The sequence below is a fragment of the Phoxinus phoxinus genome (genome assembly GCF_949152265.1).
Source record: "Phoxinus phoxinus genome assembly, chromosome: 2".
Lineage (NCBI taxonomy): Eukaryota > Metazoa > Chordata > Actinopteri > Cypriniformes > Leuciscidae > Phoxinus > Phoxinus phoxinus.
Window position 1 is genome coordinate 27,344,448 of NC_136877.1, and position 20,718 is coordinate 27,365,165.

The 20,718-nt window shown below is 40.1% G+C and overlaps 1 protein-coding gene and 1 long non-coding RNA gene across 5 annotated transcripts in view; one reads left to right on the forward strand and one right to left on the reverse strand.

The window, feature by feature from the left end:
* smarcd3b (SWI/SNF related BAF chromatin remodeling complex subunit D3b) overlaps positions 1 to 20,718 on the forward strand; it is a 65,978-nt gene that overhangs the window by 35,459 nt on the left and 9,801 nt on the right. For 2 of the 4 annotated variants that reach the window (XM_079585929.1, XM_079585928.1), the window contains exons 2-7: positions 11,012 to 11,202; positions 13,677 to 13,766; positions 14,857 to 14,899; positions 15,618 to 15,740; positions 16,157 to 16,279; positions 17,906 to 18,001. In XM_079585929.1, coding sequence (XP_079442055.1) covers positions 11,012 to 11,202; positions 13,677 to 13,766; positions 14,857 to 14,899; positions 15,618 to 15,740; positions 16,157 to 16,279; positions 17,906 to 18,001 — 666 coding nt within the window. The remainder of the gene's footprint in view (positions 1 to 11,011; positions 11,203 to 13,676; positions 13,767 to 14,856; positions 14,900 to 15,617; positions 15,741 to 16,156; positions 16,280 to 17,905; positions 18,002 to 20,718) is intronic. The other 2 variants (XM_079585931.1, XM_079585930.1) reach the window with 1 other exon arrangement.
* On the reverse strand, positions 11,213 to 14,849 carry LOC306984513. Its single transcript, XR_013794558.1, has 3 exons — positions 14,557 to 14,849; positions 12,358 to 12,419; positions 11,213 to 12,156 (listed from the first exon to the last, which is right to left on the reverse strand). It is a non-coding gene; the product is annotated as an uncharacterized lncRNA (long non-coding RNA).

The window sequence follows — 20,718 nt, forward strand, 5'->3', positions numbered from 1 at the left end:
ATAATAATTATTATTATTCCTAAAATAATTTTTATTGCATTTACATTATTACATACTTTTATTGATACATTGATTGGTGTCTTTGTTGTCTTTTATTTGACTTGATTATTCAGTTTTTTTTATATTAATTAAATGCAGAATTATTAAATTATTATGAATTATTCAACTACCGTGTGATATACATTAGCCTGTTCAAAGGTTTATGCTCAGTAATTTTTAACAATCCGTTCTTCAGAAAGGATGTATTAAATTGATCGAACATGATAGCAAATATATTTTATAATGTTACAAAATATTAATTTTTTAAATAAATGCAGTTAAAAAAATTCTCTGTTAAATGTTCTATTCATCAAAGAATCCTGCAAAAATGTATATTAAGCAGGACTAATGTTTTCAACATTGATAATAGTATCACCAAATCAACATATTAGAATGATATCTGAAGGATCATGTGACACTGAAGACTGTAATGATGCTCTGAGTAATGATGCTGAAAATTCAGCTTTGATCACAGGAATAAATTACATTTGAAAATATATTCAAATAACTAAAGAACAAATGAGGATTTATTTAAAAAGTAACAATAATTCAAATTATTACTGTTTTACTGTATTTGTAATCAAATAAATGCAGTTTTAAGGCTGGAATAGGTTACACTACACGATTTTTGCCCAGATTTACCAAACAAGTTTATTTACTAGTTGTCTATTAAATTTACTAGTTCAGTAAGTCAAAGAATTTACTAGTTCAGTAAGTCAAAGCCATGTCTGCAGATTTGAAGTGATAGATTTCATAGAAAATTGTGCAGTGTATGATGGGCACAGACTCTGATTTTTTTTAGCTCCATATTGATTCAATCCATTTGGACGATTGAGCTGATTTTAGAACATATTGTTTTTATTTGTCAAGCAAATTCATCTCCTAGCAACATGGCACGTGTTTTTCATGCGTGGATTTGTTGTGTTCGGAACGATTTGAAAGTAGTGTCTGATCCTCAGTCATTTAGTGTATGATGCCCAGTTTTCTGGTTTAACTATTTACAAAATCGGGAAATGTATGATTCCTAATGTAGTGTATTCCAGCCTTTAGATTTTTTTTTTAAACTGCACTATACTGTAAGGAATTTTGTACTGTTTTACTTTTGAACTGCTGAGTAAATAATGACTTGAGTTCTTTATGGCTTATTAATTCTGGCATGTGATGTGTTTTAGCCTATAATTTATTTTGTAAGAGAACACTTTTCACTTACAGAGTTGCAGCAATCATCTTAGTTTGCATCATAACCTTTTGTTCACTATTTGCCTTAGTGCATAGAGTTGCTTTAACTTTTAACACATAAATGCTGAGTTTGGGTGATGAATGAGAGAAATGGTGGTGTTGCCTCTGCAGACTAATTAACCTTGGCGAAGCACTGATTGTTCCTGGGCAAAATGTTTCCCGCTCCTTATTTTGGCTTCCTCTCCTTTTATGTCCTCTCCTATGCCTGTGTTGTTCTATACTCTGCTTCTTCTATGTTTCTCTCTGGACTCATGAGTTACCTGGATTACCTCAGCCTGACCTTTGCTATTGTTCACCTTGCTGCTTCTGTGCTGCACTCCTAAAGCCTGGTGTGTGCAAGTTATACTGTATATTCGTTGTTACATGGCAGTATGTTTGACCACAGCTTGAGCTGCAAGAATGTGGTGGTTCAGCAGCCTTGTTCCCAAGGCAAGGAACAGTATGTGCTCATCAAGGTTTGCAATTAAGTTACAGTTTGAACAGCTTCTAGAATGAGAAAAAGGTATTCTCAAAGTTTGTTTGTGTGGAAGGAAATCTATGGCCAATTATGTACAGTATCTGTTGCCGTCTCTTGTTTAAATGTTCTAAATCAGTGTATTTGAAATGTTCTTGATGTATTTTGTCTCCCTGTGATAAATCACTCATGCTTGGGTGATGACTTGTTTTTAGATTTGTGCATATTCTCGGTATGCCTCATAGTATATTCTCATAGTCTCGGTTCTTATTTTCTTTTTGATCTCCCTTTCCAGCCGCTGAGTTTTGGCTCGATGTCGAGTTTAGATTAGGTGTCACATTATCAGTGTTTCACTAATACACATTACTGGTAATCTGTTATATTAGCTCTTTTTCTCTCAGACACTAAATAAAATGCATGCATAGTCTTGGTTAATGACAGACTCATTCTTACTGTGTAACTGTGTGGATAAATAAAGATGACCTACAGGTCATTTCACTCTAGGAGCGGAAACTTTCATTCCAGTTCACTTTAAACAAAGCAAACTTACTACCATGGTAAAATGCAGTGAGATGAGAACAATGTTTTTACATGTTAAGTTTTGGTTTAACTGTTTTAAATTAAGTAGCAAAACAACAACAACTATGACTTTTACCCCATTTTGTTTATTGCTTCAAAAACAGTCATATTGTGAAACATTGCATAATTATTTTGAAACTATCAAAAGAACGAAATTGAAATTGTACTTTCATTTGTCTTATGTATCAATATGTTTGCATGCACTAATCACCAGTCCCTATGAATCCAATCCAATTTCAGATTCTGAAAGTTCTGTTTAAATGAACCCTAAACTTTGCGATCAGGATCACATATTCTTTTACATGTATTCTGGAGAGGAAAAATATTCAGCCCTTGCGCAGTACCTAGTTGCCTAGTTCAGAAATGGAGAAAGTCACCGCAATAATGTAACCAGGGCTATCATGAGCATAATTGCCATTTGCCTTGATGACATGTTTAAAAAAAGTATATTTCAGGAATATATTACTATAAAATACAGTTGTAAACAAAACGATTCAACCCCCATTGCTAATCAAGTTTATTGGCACAATTTACAGACTTTCAGCTGTTTGCACAACAAATCAAACAAAAAGTAATTGAAATAGCTCAACACAACAAATGTTTTAAGTGGTTCCCCCAAATTTAACTGAAAATGCAACTTTTTCTACAGTCTCAAAATTATTCAACCCTGTGAATAAAATCTCTCATAAAAGCACAAATCTGCAAAACAGGTGTTGTCTCAAGCACACCTGATGCAACTAATCAAGGGCTTCATTAGTTGCACCAGGTGTGCTTGAGCTAGAACACATGACATAAGGGGGTAGATCCATCCGCCGGAAACTGAAGCCTCCCCGGGAGCCGCCATTGTAGCAGAACATCACCTGCTGTTAGCATTCCATTGACTCCCATTCATTTTGGCGTCACTTTGACAGCGAATAACTTTACATCTGAGGCGTCCAAAGACTCCATTTGTCCATTATTTATTTCTAAAGAAACACGGCAATGTGTAAAAGGCTCCATTACTTTGTATCTTACGTTATGACCTCGTAGAAGCCGTTTTTGTAAAAAATAGGCTAACGATTGCGTCATAACCACGCGACTCTCTGTCGCACTGTAGAGAAATTACCGTAGACCGGCAGAGGAGCTCGCAAGCAATCGGGGGGACGTGGAGGCATTAAGTCCGATAAAGTCAAGGGAGAAGCCCATAGAGAATGATAAAGTTGCTCCTGCTGCTAGCTCATGGACAGCTAATGCTCACGCTCTCCGTCTCTGCGAGATTCGGAAGGGAATGATTCAGATTTCCCTCGGCACAGCTACTAGAAGACTCACGTCCCATCTACGTCGTCAAGCTCAGTTTGAGCCTGCGCAGTACGCCTGGCGATCAGGAAGTGAGTGCTTCTAATGGGCTTCACTTTTCTCCGTTGAAATCTATGGGGTCGCTGTGTCCATCTTATATACTGTCTATGATCTAGACTAGCTAGGTTTGTTGAGTGTCACGTTTGACTGCATCTTAGAAATATGGTTAGAAAAAAGTTAAAAGAATGGTCCAAAAAGTTAATAGAAAATATAATCGCCCTTCACAAAAAAGGGACATGATACAAAAAGATAGCTTTTAATGTTCCTAGAGGAACCATTGGAAGCATAGTTCTACAGTTCAAAGGTAACTCTGCCTACAGTTAAGCATGGTGGGGCTCGGTGATGCTCTGGGGCTGCTTTGCATCCTCTGCCACTGGAAACCTGCAGCGTATGGAAGGCAAGATGGATTTATTGAGGTATCAGGAAATCCTAGTAAAAACCTCATGCCGTCAGTGAGGAAGCTGAAACTTGGGCGTCATTGGACCTTCCAACAGGGCAATGATCCCAAGCACACCTCAAACTCCACCAAGGCTTGGTTGCAGAGGAATTCCTGGGAGGATTCTACAGTGGCCATCACAGTCACCTGACATGAACCCTATGGAAATTCTCTGGTGGGATTTGAAGAAGGTGGTTCCTGCAAGCAAGAATATTAAAAGCCCATTGTTCATGAGGAATGGGCTAAGATTCTTCAGAAACACTGCCAGAAGCTGGTGTCTTGTTAAACATCTTGTTTGCAGCAGGTCATAACAGCAAAAAGGTTTTTTACTAAGAACCAAATATACTTGCCATGAAGGGGTTGAATATTTTTGAGACTGCAGAAGTCATTAAAAATCGAAACCACTTAACTCTTGTTGTGTTAAGCTATTTCAATTACTTTTGTTTGATTTGTTCATTGGAAACAGCTGAAAGTCTGTTACAAAATAATCTCCAGTCCCTCTCCTCCACTGATCAGTTTGTAGGACATAATAATGCATCAACAAACCTATGTAAAGTAGTCACATCCGAGGGCTTGCAATTTTTTTCTGTTCAATTGATTATTTAAGATTATTTAAGATCTACACCACCCCTTTCAGCCAGATCAAAATTAAATTTAAATTAAGCTCAATCGGATTGAGGTGTTTACATGAAGGTTTTCAGTCCTATTATAAACTGATTATTTGGTTAGATATAATGTGGGCCTAAACATCTGCAGAAACTCATGGATTGTTTCAGGAGTGAAATAATGCAGTTATGGAAATCTATCCTATCAAATGTCTGTGCAGTTGTCACATTAACAGGAAGCAAAGAAACTCCAGAGGGACGTGCGTGTTCTTGAGCAAAAAGAAGTTGTTTATCAGCAGGAATCGGGCAGAAGTGCTCATCAGTCAGTGTTGATTGACAGCTCAAGCACCGCCAATCTCTCTGAAGTGTAAATCTACATGGTGCGACTGCTGGAATTTTTTTTTCCAAATAAAACGTTTTCCTTCCTACCTGCATCCAAATTTATATTCAAAGTGGTTTGTGAACAAAGCAGCCTCACAGAGAGAGACAGCAAAGGACAGTAATTGTTTAAACTATTTTAAGTGGTACATTTCAGGACTGTTGAAATGTTCAAGTTTTTTTTATCCATGTTTATGTGTGAACTCACTACTCTAATAACAAGAATAATCTGATGAAAGACTCTTTTATCCCTCTCTAGCTATTAAACATGATTATTTCTCCTGCTGGTCAGTTTTTCCTGTGTTAATATAAGCGTAAGACCGCTCAACAGCAAACACAGACTGCTAAAAGCATCTGGCAGCACATCAGACAGAGAGACAAAGAAAGCGTTTTACTGCAGCATTCAGGGAATAACAGAAATGTTACACCTGCAAGCGTGTTGCTTTATCAAATTCTAAATATCTCATTGTAAGTCATTGTCTTTCATTACCCTGCAACTCAATGCTCCCTGCACAGTCTGCTCTTATTTCACAATAGTCTAGAGTTCACTTCATCAGTCTCCTAACTTGCAGACATAACAGAGCTCAAGCCCACGCAAGGTCCATCGTTATAGGTACATCACAATCCCTTCCTTTGTGTAAATTAAACACAAAAGCGTCTAAAATCAGCAGTTAGTCATTACTTTCACACATTTGTTCCACATTCCACATCTGCAGCAGGTCAATGCCAACCCTTCCTGTTTAACTGAAGTGCAAAGATATTTCTCACAAGGTGAAAGTAATAATGTTTAACATAACTATGCCATAGGATTCATTCACACCATTAGGAATGGAGCTTGATGGATCTTCTCCATTTCAGTGGTTCTATGACTTTGGTGGCTTTATAGAGTGCTCTTTAATAATATTGAGCGCTTCATAAATCAGATGTGGTCAGTGAATTGTGCATTCTAAGAAATTATTTTTCAGCCATATACAGTAATACTGGTGTAATATCCCTTCACTAAGCTCTGTCTCTCGGTTACTGTTGCATACAATAACTCAGAAGTTCCTATTTTTCTTTAAAATAAATGGTTAAATTACGTAGTAACATAAATCACAACTTTCGAGATTGCGAATCAGAATTTGAGGAAAAGGCTTCTCACAGTCAACTGAAAAGAGAAAAATCTCCTTTGATAATGATTACAAGTGATAACATTAGTGTAGATCTAGCGCGATGGCTGGCATACAAAGGGGAGGGTTGGCACATAAACTATCCTTATATGCGGATGATCTTCTGTTATATGTGTCCGACCCAGCCACCTCCATTCCCGTGGTGCTAAATTTGATAAAAGATTTTGGCCTAATTTCAGGCTATAAATTAAATCTGAACAAAAGTGAATTAATGCCCATCAATATGTCTGCTTTGGATTATCCATTAGCATCCCTGCCTTTCAAAAATTCTTCTCAGAGTTTTAGATATCTGGGCATAAATGTGACAAAAAGCTTTTCAGATCTATTTGATCACAATTTTGCCCCGTTGCTCAATCATCTAGTACAGGATTTTAATCGTTGGTCTCTCCTTCCTATATCCCTTATTGGTAGAGTTAATTGTATTAAGATGACCGTGCTACCTAAATTTTTATATTTATTTCAGTGCATTCCTATTTTTATTCCAAAGTCCTTTTTTGTTGCACTTGATAGCTCTATTTCTAAGTTTCTCTGGAATAAAAAAACTCCAAAGCTCAGGAAAGGCATTCTGCAGAAGACAAAACAATTGGGTGGCCTGGCTCTTCCGAATTTTTTAATGTACTATTGGGCAGCGAATATATGCTCCATCCTTTACTGGTTCCATTCAAGTAACTTCGCCAATTCCCCATCCTGGCTTCACATTGAGAACGCATCGTGTACGTCCTCTTCCTTGGCTGCTCTTTTATGCCTCCCATATACAATGTCCCTGATTAAATACTCAAATAATATAATTGTAAAAAACAGCCTAAAAATCTGGACCCAATTTTTGCGCCATTTTGGTCTTCATAATACCCCCTTGTTATCTCCAATACATTCTAACCCTTCGTTTCACCCCTCCACTTTGGATTGTGCATATGCATCCTGGAGAGACCTTGGATTGGTTTCTATTGCAGACCTTTATATTGATGGTGTTTTTGCCTCTTTTGATCAGTTGACCTCCCAATTTAATATTCCCAAATGCCATTTTTTCAGATATTTACAAATTCGGGACTTTGTACGTAAAAAAATGGTTAACTTTCCAAATGCCCCTCCCCCTTCAGATCTGGACACCATTCTGAGTGTGGATCCATGTACTAAAGGGTCAATTTGTAAATTAGTGAATATAATTGTTAATTTGCAATTTTCCTCTGATAACCTACGCACTGTTTGGTCCCAAGACATCGGTACTGACATCAACGAGGAGACATGGAAAGTAGTTTTGAACAGGGTTTACTCCTCCTCTCTTTGCGCACGTCATAGACTTATACAGTGCAAGGTGGTTCATAGAGCACACTGGACCAAAACCAGGTTAGCTCGCATTAACCCCTCTATTGATCCAGAGTGTGACCGGTGTCATTCAGGTTCAGCCACTTTAATTCATATGTTCTGGTCCTGCCCTGCCCTGTCTTCTTTTTGGAGGCAAATTTTTGTCTCATTGTCAGCCATAACCTCTGTGGAAATACCACTTTGTCCAATTATTGGTTTATTTGGGGTTTCCCAGCCTGGCCTTTCTTTGCCTTCTTATTTCTCAGACTTAGTAGCTTTTTTAACTCTCTTGGCTAGACGGTTAATTCTATTGAATTGGAAGAGCCCTGACCCTCCATCCCACACTCGCTGGGTTAGAGACGTTCTTTATTTCATGAAATTAGAGAAAATTAGGTACTCTCTTTGCCGACCTAGCGCTATTTTTGTCAAGATTTGGCAACCCCTTCGTGAACATGTTCAAACTCTCCAGCTTGACCCTGCTCTCTGTGTTTGATTTTGCACCCTATTCTCTGACCCCAAGCTCACCAATCAATCTCCAGATGATACTTGTCTGGTCATTATATAATTGGGTTTACTTTATGCAGGATTGTATTGGATTGCACTCGTAAGTTTTTTTTTTTTTTTTTTTTTGTTGTTGTTGTTGTTGTTGTTGTTGTTGTTTGTTTTGTTTTTCTTTCTTTCTTGTGGGACTTCGGTGTGTCTATGTTCTTTTACATATGTTAGTGTCTCTTTGTCTCCCATTGTTTTGTAATGTATCTTAAAATGTATAAATAAATCATAAAAAAAAAAAAAAAAACATTAGTGTAAAGGGAATTTGGTTTGGTTGGATTATTCTGGTACGATTCATAAGCTTTTTCAGATTTATCCTGCCATCTCTTGCAGAAATAGATGAAACTGAAAATAGGTCAGGAATAATGTTTTCGATGAGAAATGAATGTGTAATACATAAAATATTGAATATTAAACTTTTGTGAAGCTTTGTGACACATCCATGCATTTTTACACCTGATTTGCCCCTGTAATGCAGTTTTGCTTTCTGAGTTTCAGTTGTCATTATCCGTTTCATCTCTTTCATCTGTTTCCGGAACATTTCTTTGTTGTGGCTTCAGTTATTCTCATTGAACTGATTTTCCTCTCATTATGACTTAGACAATAAAGTGGACACTTTTGTCTACAGTATTTTTGTCTGATTGGAGTTTCTCTTGTTCTTTTGACCACTTTCTTTTGTGTTTTCTCCGTCACTCCAAACCATACCCTTGACATGCTCTCAAATTGCCTGTCCAATTTTACTGCCAGCACCACAATCCTAACCCTGTGCTGTCTTTTTTCTTAGAAAGGAAAATCCAGTCTTGCCGTCATTAACCTATCACTACCATGTCTGTCTAATTGGCTGGTTCATATTTATGTTGGGAATATGGTTGTGTATTATCATGGGGAACTTTCTCTTTCATCCATCAGTTGTCCCTTAATTCCTGTGCACCTATCAGGTCTGTCACTTTGTAATGTATGTATATATATGTAAGGAAGAATTCATGGCTAGCTGTGCATTAAATGACTTTAAAGGAAAATGTGGAAGGGCAGCATTGACAACATATTTCTGTGTGTGGTGTGCGCAGTGCGATTTCTGATCTCTGTGTGCGAGTAAGGTGTGTGCTTCATTGAAAGTCAAACTGACTTAGATCTACCTGTGCATTAAACGATTTTAATGCACACCTTCCAGCCAATCAGAATATAGTATTGAGACAGACCATGGTCTATACAGTATATACTTATTGTACTGTGCAAAAGTCTTAAAAGGCACGTTAGTATTTTCAACCCAAAAACATTTTTTTATATCTTTTGCTATAGTTTGTCAGAAGAAAATATCAGTTTACATTTCCACACATTCATTTTGACATTAATTGTAATAATCCAGTGAGAGGAATCTGACAACAGCCGGTATGTTCCACATGGAGATCTGATCTCACCATCATCAAGTCCATCTGGGATTACATGAAGAAATAGAAAAAACTGAGACAGATTAAATCCAGAGGAACTGCGGTAACGTCTCCAAGACACTTGAAGAAACCTACCAGCAAATCTACAGTACTGAGAAAAGTTTTAGACACTTGTGTAAAAATGTTGTAAAGTGAGGATGCTTTCAAACCTAATGTCATAAATAGATTTTATTTATCTTTTAACTTAAATTAACTAAATCAAATGAATATTTGGTGTGACCTAACTGCTTTTGTCTGCTTTTGTCCTCTGTACACTTGCACATAGTTTTTCAGGTAGCTTTGCAGGTCGGTTTCTTCAAGCGTCATAGAGACCTTGCCGCAGTTCCTCTGGATTTAGTCTGTCTCCGTTTTTTTCTGTTTCTTCATGTAGCTAATCCCAGATGGAGTTAATGATGGTGAGATCAGATCTCCGTGTGGATAATACCGGCTGTTGTCAGACTCCTTGTGTGCATACAAAAATCTCACTGGATTATTACAAATGATTAAATACCAGTAAATTGACCAGCGCAAACCTTAGTAAAACACCTTGCATTATTCATTTAAATACTCTCCTTCCATAAATTTTGCGTCTGAAATGGAAGCTCCTACAAATGCATATGCATTAAGGTCAGCCGCAAAAATAAGGTGTCCATGCCTGTCCATGCATTTTCAATGCTATTTTTTCACTGTGTGTCATTAGTAAAGTCTAACCGTAGTTAATGCCAAAAGAGGGTTTGCACTGGAGCAAGCTGTTAGTAGATCTGACTCACAATGTTAATATGTATTGACCTGCTCAATTCAATAGTGATCCCACTAATCTAGATCTCTCATTTCCTGTTATGTCAATTACAGTAATTTAAGTTGTTTCAATGTTATTTTACCATAATTAAAACCATTCACATGCCTCATTCTAATGTAATTAGAGTAACAACTTAGCTAATACAATAAATTGCAGCTAAATGATAAAATAACATGAGTTTGTATTAGAAAAAGTTGAAACACACCATCTGTTCTCAGGGGAAACATTTATGGGTGACAAGAAGACTATGGGTTTACTCTTTCAGAGACATTTGTTCATTGTTCTGAGCTCTTGTACATGTGACTGGTTGTCTCTGGTGTCACAAGTGTTGAGTAGGTTGTGCATGAATTGTGTGTGCAGTTGCTTCTGCTTTTATGGCAGGCAACAGCTGCTTCTGAACTAGTCAATTTAGTAGGTTTAACAGACTATAGTGATAGATATTTAAATATTCACCTCACCGTAAACTTTAAATAAACACAGGTGCACATATTATATCCATTGTACAAACTTTTCATTTAAAAAAAAAGTATTACTTTTCACTATTTAGTGTCAGTTATTTGTGTCTTTAAAAATCATCATTATACTGATGCACTCTATACTGTATCTATAAACTCTTGTTTCAGAGTGTGTTAATCGTATACATTTTCTCCACCTCACTTAGTTTCTTATGTCCATTTTTTGGTTGTCACCTTTTTTTCAGCGGCCTGGCATGCCATCAGGAGCACGAATGCCTCATCAGGGTGCCCCGATGGGGCCTCCAGGGCCACCATATGGAGGAAACACCGCTGTCCGGCCTGGACTTACCAATCAGAACATGGAGGCCAGTCGCAAACGGCCCGCTCCTTCACAGCAGCAGATGCAGCAGCAGGCCGTACAGAGTCGAAACAGGAAGTGAGTATAATATGACATATACTAATGATCAGGAACCCACACAAAAATTACAGGATGATATCATAACAGGAACCTAATCTAGGTTGTAGACTTATGTAGGCTTTTGAAATTGTGAACCCTGTTGAAGCAGCGATGCGGTCTGTTCATAAAATATAAGAACTGAGAGGTTTGAGTCCAAACTCCCTCTCCACTATCATTATTCCATTAATTTTTAATCCTTAACATCATTCTGGGTTATCCTGGCAAAAGCAATAGTAACCCCATTTTGCAGCAGTAATCCACGGTTAAAAGAAGCGCTCACCCTTTTTCAACAATACAAATGTGAAATGCTACTTTAAAGGATAGTTCACCCACATATTCTGTCATGGTTTATTCTCCCTCATGCCGTTCCAAACCTGTAAGACTTTCTTTCTTCTTTGGAACATAAAATAACATTTTGAAGACTGTTGTGAAGCAAATATTTTGGTGACCATTGATAAATACTTTGCCAATTGACAAAATATCTTCACAGAGGAAAGTCATACAGGATTGGATAAACATGAGGGTGAGTAAATAATGATAGATTGTTCCATTTTTGTTGTTGTTGTTAAAAAGCACTGTAACCATAGGGTCAAGATTAGCATGGAAAAAAAGACAGTGAAAGTGTGTCATTGCCTTGAGATTGGAAGGTCTTTAAATTATACTAGACAACACTTTTGTATAAACCCCTGATGACTTGCAAGTACACTGTCACTGTATTCCTACAATCTATAGTACGGACACAGTGGAACTGAAGTGTTCAATACAGTCAGAGCTGAATTACTTCAGCTGAGTTGGTTATGTCAATTGCCTCTTTTGCATTGGTGGTTGGATGGGAAGAAGATGTGTTTTTTCCTCAGACAAGAACTCAATTCGGTATGTTTCAACAGAATGGCTTGATCCTGGCTGGCATGAGGTTTGATTCTGTACATGCAGCTTAATGGGAAACAAAATAATTTACATTTACAAAAATATAGCAAACAGCTCTTAACAATGAAATGGTTATGACTGTATTGATGTAGATTTCATGATGTTTTTCCTAGTCTTACACTATGTCCTACTAACCAGGTGCAAAGTGATAAAAAAAAGTTTTGGTCCTAACTGACCACAACGAGCCACCGGCATGTTGTCTCTTACTTGATTTCTATTCGGTTGTTAAGTCGGACGTCACACATCACAGCTTCCAGACCCAAACGCTCCTTCAGATCCCAAAAGCAAACAACAAACAGTGGTAATATACACTGTAGTACCTGTAGTACTACTGATAAATAGTCACATGATCACATGTTAATCTCCACATCAAAATCCCAGTTGGCCAGACAGTGATTCAACTTTTCTGAATCGTTAAAATACTGTCCAGGACATTATGAGCCCAGGAACTGTAGCCATGATGTAGGTTTTTAAAAGCTTAGCCTAAATGTGTGCTATAAAAGGACAGTGCTCATAAACGGCTTTTGAAATGGTATGTAGAAACTGAGTAGAGGCCTCGATACCCAATACCCAAAAACAGTATTATCGGAAGGAATATTAACATTCACCCATCCACAGTGAAATCTCATTGGTCCAAAATTTCGCTCCATACGGAGTAGCTGTACATTAGACATCAACATATTTTCTGTTTGTCTTTAATTGCACCATGTTGCTGAACAGTTTCACTTGACTGTGACGAAATAAATCGACATTGTGTTATTCTCATCACTCTTATTTAGCATCTTTCTAAATAGGATGTTTATTTTTTCTAATTTCAGTTGCGCTGTTTGTTCTTGGGTGCCATTTGTTTGCTGTTTTTTTTATCAGAGGATTGATCCGACATGGCCCAAGCTCCTTTCTTGTAAATCTCTGAAAATTCCCAAATGTTTTAAATGGGGTCACTCTGTGGTCTTGTATCACAAATCTCTGTGACATATGTCTTAGTTTGGGCAGTGGCGGTTGTTTAGTTGCAGTTAATCTGATCTGTGGAGTCTTCAGTCTGCTGGCCAACCACTGTCTGTGCTTTTGTGACAGAAAGGGGCCACTCACTGAGAAATATTTTATATAATACTCGTTTCTTCGTTTTTTTCTGGATCTTTCTCTCTCTCTCTCTCTCTCTCTCTCTCTCTCTCTCTCTCTCTCTCTGTTGTGTCTTCTCTGACTCAGCTCCATTGATTCGCATACTTGCTCATTCTGTCTGTCGACCTTGTCTGACACATTAGTGTAACATTATCTTGCATTGCTACAACCCTCCTGTCTTACATCAGACTAATCAATGCAATAGTTGTATGTGTGTGTGTGTAATAGCCACACATGGCTTATCAGATCATTTGTCCTCTAGTTCTGCTGGTTTTTGTGCAACTCCCATGTTGTCTGTTTTGTCTATTCAGCTTTTTGTAATGTGTCGTCAAAATATTCAGCAATTCTTAACTTACACACAAACACACTCAGTACCCTCTAATGAAGGACCCTTCAAATGCCATCAGGAAGCCTGTTGGATTTCCTGGACCAAATGAGATGCCAGGGAGGCAGATGGACATGAGAGAGGCCCAATCAGATCCCACACTTGGATCAAAGTAGGAGTTTATTCTGCTGCATGATGGATTCACACGTTTTGATCCCACCCTTGTCCCGAGCCTTGACCCCTTTACCCCCTGGCACATCTTGTCTCAAGAGACATATCCCTAACAAGGATTTCCCCCCTCACTTCTGATTTACCACAACCTTGATGTTTGATGGTTATTATCGAAGATTATTCATACAGCAATGTTTTAATTCAGTTGTAGATTAGTTGATGTCAGTCTATTTGAACTAACTTGACATTTAAGAGAAAACATTGAAGATTTAACGTTATTAAAATTTTTGCTGAATTTGGCATGGATGTGCTTGCATGTCCTGTTGCATGGCATGATGGCAGATGCAGTATGTGAGAGCTTGTTTTACACTTCAATGCAAAGTGTCATCTCTAAATGTTTTAACAAAAAAACGAAATATGTATTAATGAGTCAGCAGACTGAGTTGTGCATCTTTTAGTTGATGGGATAAATATATTGCAAAAGTGTGCTAATATTTAATTTTATTTAATCTTTATTATATATTTTTTCTTTTACTTTTACAAAAAAAAAAACCTCATAAGCTAGTGAGTTCCACCCAGAGATTCATTGTGGAATAACAAAAATTGTACATGGTGATCGTTTCCCTGATCCGCTCACAGTGTTTGCACTTTTAGGTTTTGTTTTGGTGATTGTTACCTGTACGGATCCTGCTTTTGAGTGTACAAAACAACATAATATTTTGTGTTCAAAGAAATAAAAGAGCATTCATGCAGTATATGAGCACAAATATACTTATGAGCATACAACACACCTGTCTGCACAACATGAGCTGGTCTTGTGGACCTCTGCTGCTTTCCAAGCTTCAACTTGTGCAAGTTTAAGCAGAAACGATTGTAGTTGATTCTAGTAACGTCCTCTGTGCCAATGGTTGCCAGCACCATCTGGGCTGGCGAGGCACACACACACACTCCCACACCGGTTTTCCCGCATCCTGGACCAGCCCCAGAATTTTAGCAGATGTCCCGGGTGCTCCACTGTCAGTCTCCATAGTAACATCTTGGGTTTTTTTCTGCCTTTCCTCTCCGTTTCCCCTTTCTCCCTCTTTCTGCAGTGCCAAGAGGAGGAAGATGGCTGATAAGATCCTTCCACAAAGGGTGAGTAAGAGATCTGAGCCTTTTCATTGCTTTCATTGGTTTGACTGGTTTTTTGTGTGTGTGTGCAAATGTGCAATAATGAAGATGCTCTGGCGTGCACGTCTGTTCTCTGTTTCGGCCTTTTAGAGGGGCGGAATCCTCTACCAAGCAAGCGATACGATGGACAGAAATGTTTTGGAGGGCTTTTGCATTCAGTAATTGTCGCCATAACCAGACAATACATACTGACAGCAGGCCTTAAAAAAAAAAATGTGTTTATATATATATATATATTATTATATATAAAAAATATCCAGATAATTTGAGTTTTTCTTTAGATAATATGTATTCTAGACAATATTGCAATATATAATAAATAATCTAACATATATGACAGCATTAATGCTGTGGGTTCATGGTGATGGCTGTTGGTTGAAATCTATTATTTATATTCAAATTTTTTATTGTTATTGTTTACGGATGATCTGTTCTTAGTTTTTTATAGTCACTGTGTCACTATGATTTGGTTGTGTTAGATAAGATAATCGGCACTATGCGTGTGTGTTATCAGGCAATATAGATAGATACAGCTCCAGTGGAGATGCCAGACGCATTAGTCATTGACAAGACCCTCAGTCTATCGTCCACAGGACAAGAGGGGAAAATAACTAGGATTGTTTGGATTTCTTTACCAGTGCTGCCATTTACAAAATGAGGTTTTATTGAATAATTTTTTCAGATTCGTGAGCTTGTTCCGGAGTCCCAGGCGTATATGGATCTGTTGGCATTCGAGCGCAAATTAGACCAGACCATAATGCGCAAACGGGTGGACATCCAAGAGGCACTTAAGAGACCCATGAAGGTATTTCTCATTCCCATGATGATCCATATATTCTTTTTAATTCCATGTTTCAGAACAGATCTGTTTTATCTAGCCAATTAAAAAAATATATGTCTTAGCACTTTTGTTAACCTATATATCAGACCTTTTAAAACACGGCAGAAGGAACCTTGGGACAAGAATTTTCATTTGTTACTGAACCATTTTAAATATTGATTGCATAAATCAACAGGATAAGACACAAAACAACTTAAATGAGCATAAAACGAGGCTGGTGTCATTATTCAGAGTGTCTAGCTTCTAATATTTTACCAATTATCAGCTTAAAAGCATTTTTCCCCTGCATAATGCTTCTGTATTGTTGTGAGCATACTAATATCATCTTGAGGATTCGATGAAGATAAATATTTAGATAAACTCTTTTTTTCTATTTCAAGCAAAAGCGAAAACTGCGTCTCTACATCTCCAACACGTTTAACCCTGCCAAGCCTGATGCAGAGGACTCTGAAGGCAGCATTGCATCTTGGGAGCTGCGTGTGGAGGGCAAACTGCTGGATGATGTGAGTCAATTGCACTTTAATCAATAATTCCACAATACATAAATTTTAAATCCTTTACTATAAAACACTGAGGTGCTGTTGCTTTTGTTTTCTGTTGCTTTTGTTTTGGTGCTTTTATTGTTAAGAAATCACTTATAAACTGTTTGCAATGTTTGATCATGTGCTTTTTGTCTCTGACATCATGACTTGTGAATGACAGCTATGTGCCTTTTGAATTAGTGAGGTTAAATTTACTCTGCCAGGCTCAGAGTCTTGACCACAGACATGTGCCTCACTTACCAGTGAGATCACTTCCCAGCCTTCATCCAAACATACGTGCCAGAAAGTTCTGTGGGTCCATTGACTTGAACTGTTTTCCCTTACTCTACTCTTTTGATAGTTGTATGCCTCCCTCCTTTTACCCAACAATGCATATCTAAAAGGAAAATTCTCGGTTAATGAGATCTGAAGCTCTGTCAACAGGATTTGTGGCATGCTTTTATTGTCAGAAAGAAATTTCAACCTAAAAAGCATCATTCCTTTAATACACTTACATTGGCAGTCTAGCTGGCATGTGCAGCACTACTGAAATGTATAGGCATGAAACATGAATATTATACATGTTAGCATTAGACTAGTTTGAAAGATTAATTTATCAGTCAAATCTTAAAAATCATGTCATGATCAGTTAAAAAATAAAACCCTGTTGCTTTTGCATCGTCTCACTGTGAGATGGGACATGATATAACTATTCATGAAGTGCCGTTTATATGAAGCAAACTCCACCCATTACATTAGTAACGAATAACTAGACGTTACCAGAAATAGTTTTGCCTCTTTAAAAGTAGATTTAGGTGACTTACCTGCTTTCTGTAATTCGGGTTGACAAAGCTGAGGCTAATCGCACATTTGTTTTTGCTCATGCATGTCCCCTTCGCCTACGGGCACAAAAGCACTAGAGCCATGGCTGCAAAACCTTTCTGATCTGTGCAAGTAAAAAAAAAAACATTTACATTCATGACCTTCATATCTATGTAATGATACCAATTACCTTTGTAAAGATAGCAGAATAAATAATAAAGGAAGACACATACTGTCAGCATTCAGTGCAAATATATGATACTATTGAATGTTGCTCTTTTCTTTGTTTAAAGCATATTTTGGTTTATGATCTGACATTCGTGCTAATGTACCGGTTTGATTCATGTGATTGCAGCCCATCAGTACATCTGGTTTACATATAGATACAAGGTAATGAACTGAAGCATAAGGACTAAATTCTTAAAGGTTTACGCAATGCAGCACAAATTCAGCCTCTTGGTTCGGTCTCTAACCAAGACCCGTTTAGCTAATACTCTTGAGGCATGCTTTTCCATGCAGAAAGAAATGAAACTAGTACTTATTGATGATAGCTTGAAGGACTCATGCGTCTCTGGGCTGAATGGAATGTTGTCCCGCACAGCAAATCATCCACCAGTATGCCACATTTCATTTGAACATTTAGGCCGTACTCTTCCATAGAAAGTCTACCCGGAAAGTTTATGATGTTGTGTAAGGTTCTTGTTTTCCAAAATTGTCTTTATACTTGAAACTGGATAGTTTGCTCAGTGGCACACTCTGAAAAACTATTCATGCTTTCATTCACAGCCTGCTAAGATGAAGAGGAAGTTCTCCTCATTCTTCAAGAGTCTGGTGATTGAGCTTGACAAAGACCTTTACGGCCCTGATAACCATTTGGTTGAGGTTGGTGTTTGATTTTCTGCGTATCACCCTAAATTAAAATGTATTAATATTGGTGATTCCTATAACCAAGAGCTAAAACCATTATAAATATATTAGAATTATTTATGTATTATATCCTTATTTATAAAAACATGCCCTATAGCACTTCGTTTATTAAAAATGTGTGGTGATACTGTCATTTAAGTTTTTTTTTTTTTCCAGTTTCTGCAAATCTGTGTTTTTGTTTTCCTTAATGACTCGGTGCAATTATGTTGTTCTCTTACGAGAGATACTCTCGTACTGCGTTGTCGTAGCAACGCATTGGGGAAAATCCTTTTCCACGAGAATACTGAAGCAAAAAATTATCCTTAATTTTGTATCAATGTAAAGCGCATTGCCACAGCATACAGACCTAGGCGAGACAGCTCGCGCGCCTATTGGCTGCTGTGCAGCAAATGCTTAAGCCAATCGAGCGAGCCCTTGAGTGACGTCACACCCACACTTCGCGCCCTCCTGCGTCACGTCCCGCCGAAACGGGCGTGGCTTAGGGCTATATATTTCGCTCACAGGCTTATGAACTCTGATTTTTAATCCTTCAGCGAAGACACCTCATCGCTGATCCGAGGAAGAAGCTGCGCCGTCGAGAGAGCACTTCAGCGGGAGAGGACGTGAAGCCGCTGGCACCGCCGCCTTCTTCGCCTTCCAGCTGCGCGTTCCGACGCTTATATCCTTTTACCTCCTTATTGAGTGTGTGTGAGTTCGCCGGCGCGACTCACACTTTTCCTGTATCTGAAGCGCGTCTTCTCCGAAGATGCCTTCCTGCGGCTCGTGCCGAGCCACACTCAGCAACGGGGACCGTCATGTTATATGCGCTTCCTGCCTGGGTGAGCAACACGCGGCTATCGCTCTTGCGCTCTTGTTTTCCGCTGTTGTGCCGCGCCGTAAAAAGCGCCGTGCACAGCGGAACCCTGAACCATCTCCTAGCCGCCAAAGTTCGCCGGTGCGCCCGCGAACTATTTCCCCGGCTTCATCAGCATCGATCCCCGACGGACAGCGACCGCAGATTGCCGCCGCTTCCGTCGACGACATCGACGAGATCGACGCCATGCTGAGGGATGAGGACTCGTGCTCTGTTTTGGCGTCTGGCAGTGAGGATTGGACGAGCTCTGCGGACCTCGCGCCCCCTGCCCCCGCGACCAAAGGAAAGAGAGCGAGCATCGAGGCGGAGCTCATCCGCGTGCTCACTCAAGCCACGGCGAGCCTTGGCCTTGAGTGGGTTTCGCCCGAGCAGCCCGCCCAAAACCGGTTGGATGGCTATTTTCTGCCCGGGGAAAAGTCTACACCTGTGTCTAAGCCCGCCCACCCCCTTCCTTCCTGAGCTTCACGAGGAGGTCGCGAGAGCTTGGACTTCCCCGTTCTCCACGAGGACGAGGTCATCTGTTTCCTTAGCGTTCTCCGAAGTCGACGACGCTAAGAACAGAGGCTACCTTTCCCTCCCGCCGGTCGAAGAGCCTATCGCGGCCCACTTATGCCCGCCCTCCGCTGTACGGCGAGCTAAGATAGCGCTGCCCTCAAAGACTTGCCGCACGACGTCATCCCTGCTCCGTCGTGCTTATGCCGCCAACGGACAGGCCGCGTCAGCGCTGTACTCCATGGCGACGCTGCAGATTTTCCAGGCCAATCTCCTCCGCAAGCTGGATGAGAACGGGCCCGATGCGATCTGCGTGGCGGATCTGAGAAGCGCTACAGACCTGGCTCTTCGCGCTTCGAAGTCTGCGGCCCAAGCCATCGGACGGAGTATGGCGGCGCTCACCGTGTCTGAGAGGCACCTCTGGCTCATGCTCTCAGACATGCCAGAAGCGGAGCGGACCGCGTTCCTCGACGCCCCGCTCTCCCCTGCTGGTCTCTACGGGACGTCGGTGAAGGAGTTCACCGACAGGTATGCTGAGGTGCAGAAGGCGACCCAGGCGATGAAGCACTTCCTGCCGAAGCGCTCCAACTCAGCAGCAGGCCGCGCGAAACCGCCTGCTCAGAGTTCACAGCCCAGACCGCCGCCCAGCTCCTCTTCTCAACGCCGGCAGATGCAGAGCTTGAGACTGCGCTCTCGCTCTTCCGGTCGCCGCCCCGCGCCGCGTGGCCCGCGACAGAAGGTAGCGTTGAAGCCCGAGCCCCCGAAGACATCCTAGCACTGCTAGGGAAGCGTCGGTGTTCAAGTCCCGCTGCGGCCGGACCCTCACCGAAGCTCACCGCTCGTTCAGTCCCAAGCGAAGTGACTGTGTCAGCGATCATTGCAGCCAACAGGCGTGTCTCACTGGCCGCTTGCCTGCACACAACAGCCGTTTTCACGGCTACCCAGATAAATCCATTAAAGAGTGCATTTTCTGGTGCCACGGCCGATGGTTGTGTAGTAAGACTGCCCACTGTAATGTGCCCATCCCTACACACAAACACGGCCCCACACACAGGGCCCGCGCACATAAAATCGACCCAGTTCGATTGCGCGTTAAAAGTAGCACATGTGCCCACTACCCAGTGCCCACTAATGCTACCTCCTGCTCATCGCACGGTTTCTGTAAAAACGAAACCTGCGTGCAGGCGCTCCGCTCCGGCGAGCGATGCTATAAAGGTGGTAAACGTGCCCGGTCCCCAGTGCCCGCGTTCCCACACAAGCATCACGGTTCCTACGGAGCCCGTCCAGCCCTCCCTCTCCCGCCTAAATGCTGTCGAGGGGTCGAGCG